A 4629-nucleotide genomic window follows, 5' to 3' on the forward strand; every position below is an offset into this window, starting at 1 on the left:
ACGGTACGTACGTTACTCGTCTCTCTCTCTCTCTCTCTCTCTCTCTCTCTCTCTCTCTCTCTCTCTCTCTCTCTCTCTTCTTACTATATATCTCTCTCTCTCTCTCTCGTCGCCGTCCTCTCTCTCTCTCTCTCTCTCTCTCTCTTCTTTCGGTCTCTCTCTCTCTCTCTCTCTCTCTTTCTTTCTCGCTCTCACTCTTTCCCTCCCCCTCTCTTCCCCTATCTCTCACCTGTTGCTCACTGTCTTATATGTACTCACAGCGATACAAGCATTATTCATACATACACCACGGTTTACTAAATCCAACACACAGATACCAGGTTGATATCTCACATAAAATCTCACAGTGAAGCTTTCGTTGTACCGCTTTTCTCTCTCTAGTTCCGTCTCATCTCGTTCTGAATCACGTACGATATCATACTGACAAAAAACGTCCAACTCGCCAACTCCGAGTTCGCGAAATTGTTAGAACATGTTCTAATCTCCCAACTAGTTGCTATCGATCGGTTGGACGCGCAATTTCTGCGTTTACACTGCCGATTGTCAGTTGCGAAATTGCGAAGTTGGTAGTGTAAACCCAGCTTTATGGGAAATCACAGAATGATCACAGTATGATACATTAATCTCAAAAATAGGGCCTATAGTATAATGCTTATGATGATTCACCCCTTTTTAAACATGAATTAAGAGCAACATTAAGAATAAAAGTGTCAATGACACTGTAGCTCACCTTGGGTGTGATAGAAGAGGGAGGGGGGGATATATAAAGCAAGAGTATATATGAGTAACTCCCATTATATGGCATATCTCCCATTATATACTCTTGATAATAATATGCATAAGTTTTGATGCGAAAATAAATGTCTAATTTGATAACATAAATTTGATGCGAAAATAAAGTCTGAAATCTTAACGAGAGATGGCGCTACGCCTAAATGATCGCCATTTTGGTTTTCGAATATCGCGCAAATAAAAACAATAAAATATTCCAGTCAAATTACTGTAACGAAGTATCTAAAACGCAATATTACACGTATATAGGTATGATTGTAGTTGTTAACCAGTTAGACGATATAAACGTAAGAGGACATTGTCCTCTCTCCCATAGGAGTAACAACTGATTTGGGGATAATCTTACACATTCATAAACCAAAATTTAACAAAATTGAATGAATCTAGATGGCCATTTTCATTTTTGCCAAAAAATGGGCGTGGCTTGAAAGTAGGTTGACTGGCGTGCTCCAAAATAGGACCTTTAAAATCTACCTAATTTGCATAATTAAAAAAACAAACAAAATACCCGTATGATATGTTTTGGGGCCAGTTCTTATTCATTCACATACCAGAAATGAGCAAAATCCGTTAAACCTGAACTGACTTATGGCCATTTCCATTTCTGCTAAAAAAAAGTGGACATGGCTCGAAAGTAGGTCGACTGGCGTGCTCCAAAATAGGACGTTCAAACTTCTCCCATAGGAGTAACAACTATAAGCAATTTGAAACATGTGGGTCAAGCGGTTATTGAGTTATCATTGACCGTAGCCAAATGTTGACGGACGGACGGACGGACGGACGGACGGACAGACGGACGACACCCCATGGCAATAGCTCATCTTGACGATGTCAAGGCAAGCTAAAAATGAAAAAACTGTTTTTTGAATTGGAAAGAAACATTGATGAGTTTCATGTCAATGCTATTGGAATTTGAATAATTCTGTTACAATAACTATTTATGTAAACGTGTGAAAAGAACCTACTAAAATCATTACAAACCCAAACTATTAAGACTCCATGGCTAGTTTCATGAGATTTTGACATGTCAGGAGCTCACCTGCTGTAGCTATCCTTGTCTTCGAGAATTTCATTAGGTTCAGTTACATCGATTCTCTCGTTGTGAATGGTGGGAATGATATTTTCATTTATCATAGTCCTGTTAGCATTCAACGTTTTCGAGTTGTATGTAACGTTCTTGATCTTTCCTGTCGTGAAAAAAAATAAAATTGAGCAAACAAATGAAGTATTTACCATCAGAGACAAATAATTCTTTCCGTTTTCCTAATTTTTTAAATAGTATCACTTGCCCAAATTACAATTTTTATTACCGATCATAGCCACTAAAATATGCACTGCTATATGACTACTGTGTTTAGTTAGTACAATTATTGTTATTTTAATATGCTCGCCGTGCAAATTTAATTATCATAATTACCTAATTGCGTAATTGTTATTATGTTTCGTATGCACGCGGGATAAATTTCATTAGTACGGTTCGGAGCTGCTACGCAAGCGCCCACGCCAATGTTTGCATTAGCGATCGATCGATGCTGACGTCATGGCGCTGACGTCACTGTTGTTAGTTTACCTTCTCCGTCGACGTCCACGGTTCTAAAGTTGAGCGTGATGTGGCGACGCTTGCTTCCGGCTATGCACGTGTACTCACCAGCGTCGTGTTTAGTCGCAGATTTGATGCGCAGCGCACCTGGGTGGAAATAGAATTAGATGGAGGGTGGATTAGAGTAACGGTGGATGATACGGCCGATTGAGGAAGGTGGAGAAGAATCATCAACAGGAAGGTCAGCCCATAGCTGACGTCTCAGCGTGTACCATCCGCGAGAGACTACGACAAAGAAGAAAAAGAAGAAGAAGAAGCCCCTGGGTGGAAATCAAAAAGGTACCTGTCTACTAACGACATGAGTGCACCTTGTGAATGATCGCACGCCTGAAGAGTAACGCGTGAATTGCACTCACCACGGACTAGAATCTGCGCAATGAATACATGATTGAATCACACGCAATAGGCGTGTTCACACACAAGAAAAACCGCGATGCTAATCGCGATGGAAATACCGAGATAATTGTGTCGTTGTTCACACAGGTGGAAATATCTCGCTAATCGCCGAGCGGGATAACTCTATAAATCGAAGTGCGCATGCTCACTGCCGGATGTTGATACGATCGCTTGGAATGATGGGATAGAAAATACCGGGATTATTTGCGCGAGCGTTCACACACACGCCGCGGTGCAATTAATCTCGCTAATTCCAAATAATCGCAGTCAAAAGTGCGATTTGCAGCGCGATGCTGATCGCGATACTTAGTGAGATTTTTGCGTTCACTCGATCGCGATGCAAAAACCGAGATTTGCATCCCGCTAATTCCCGCCAGTGTGAACGCGCCTAATATAAATAAAATCACAAGCATGGCGCGTGCTGGTAGTATACTCCCGTGCCTGGGAGTGAGTGGAGCAAGCATATATGCGCAGACGCCAGCAAGACGGACAGTAAAAATCATCCCGTAATCTCGTAGAAGAACCTACATATCTTTGATGTGTATATTATGCGGATTACACACCTATGTATATATATATAAATATATATATATTATTATATATATATATATATATATATATATATAGTGACAGAAAGCGAGATAGAGAAATCACATAGGCAAAGTACTTTTAGTTACCGTTTTTAGAGATCCTGACGTGGCTTAGAGTTCGAATGACAATGCCATTCTTTGCCCACGAAACGTCATCGTGACCTTTCTTTCCAGGACACTTTATCTTTACGTTAGTGCCCTCGAGAATAATGGCGTGGCCTTTTGCTTTCAAAATCAACTTCTTCATGTGTCCTGCAGTCAAAATGTTTCCAGTATTAAGTTCCACTATTATATTTGTCGTAATTCTACCCAACGACAATTACAAGATATATGTGATAAAAATAACCAGCGCGTAGTGTTGCTGCACGGGTAATTCAATATCTTACCTGCTCAACCAAATAACCTAATAAAACAGGAAATATAGCACACTTTGGTTATAGCCACGAGGTGTAATCATAGACCAGAGTTAGTTTCTAGCAAAGATAACATTTGCGTTCGGTTTCGCACCGGATTGGATATAAGTCGCAGGAGTTGTAGTGAAATAGCTCGTTGTCTTTCCCGGGCAACTATCCAAGAAGCAAGCTTGTAGGCTTGTGGGTTTCTCAGTCGGGCAGGAGTCAGGAGGCAGGAACACGACCTAGTGAGAGAATCATCGGTTACGTTAATGACCAAGAATAAATTTTGAGCAAGTTATATAATATTATAGGTATAACCCGCTGGAACAATAAACTATTAACTCTTTGATCAAAACTGTCTACGTTGTTTGAGGCTCTCGTGCAGCTGTGTTCGGAAATTCGTAATATCATACACACACTACACCTAGTCATTAATAGAATCGTTATTAAAAAGCTTAGTTTGGTATTTTCATTTCGGTTGGTTTATTTATGCTTGGTGATATATTAAGTATATCAAGTAATTATTACATATTTATTATAAATATATTATTAATTAATTAATATTATAATATTATATTAATTATTATATATATGTAAAATATATAAATATAGTATAACTTACCTGGCCTAGTCTCTTCACTTGTCTGCAATGTACGGCTCTCTCCTGCACACCATAGTCGCACGATTTTGAACACTAAAGAAAAACATAACATTGTTAACTAGAGCACTCGGAGAGCGCAGACTTCCGCCAAGGCAGCTCAATTCTCTCACTGTGGAAAATTTAATTAATTAATTGGATCCGGATGACCACCAAAATGTAATCAATTCTAAGTTACCCCATTTCTGACCTATCCTG

General features: G+C 39.5%; 1 protein-coding gene across 1 annotated transcript in view; it reads right to left on the reverse strand.

Annotated features, from left to right (window-relative positions):
- The window catches only part of LOC106804874 (ADAMTS-like protein 3), a 107107-nt gene that overhangs the window by 8551 nt on the left and 93927 nt on the right, over window positions 1-4629 (reverse strand). The window contains exons 13-17 of the mRNA XM_014806242.1: window positions 4396-4467; window positions 3886-4015; window positions 3466-3630; window positions 2363-2479; window positions 1832-1979 (exon numbers count right to left, since the gene is read on the reverse strand). Of these exons, the coding sequence (XP_014661728.1) occupies window positions 1832-1979; window positions 2363-2479; window positions 3466-3630; window positions 3886-4015; window positions 4396-4467 (632 nt within the window). The remainder of the gene's footprint in view (window positions 1-1831; window positions 1980-2362; window positions 2480-3465; window positions 3631-3885; window positions 4016-4395; window positions 4468-4629) is intronic.

Source organism: Priapulus caudatus, unplaced genomic scaffold (assembly GCF_000485595.1).
Source record: "Priapulus caudatus unplaced genomic scaffold, Priapulus_caudatus-5.0.1 Scaffold91, whole genome shotgun sequence".
NCBI classification, from domain to species: Eukaryota; Metazoa; Priapulida; class Priapulimorpha; order Priapulimorphida; family Priapulidae; genus Priapulus; species Priapulus caudatus.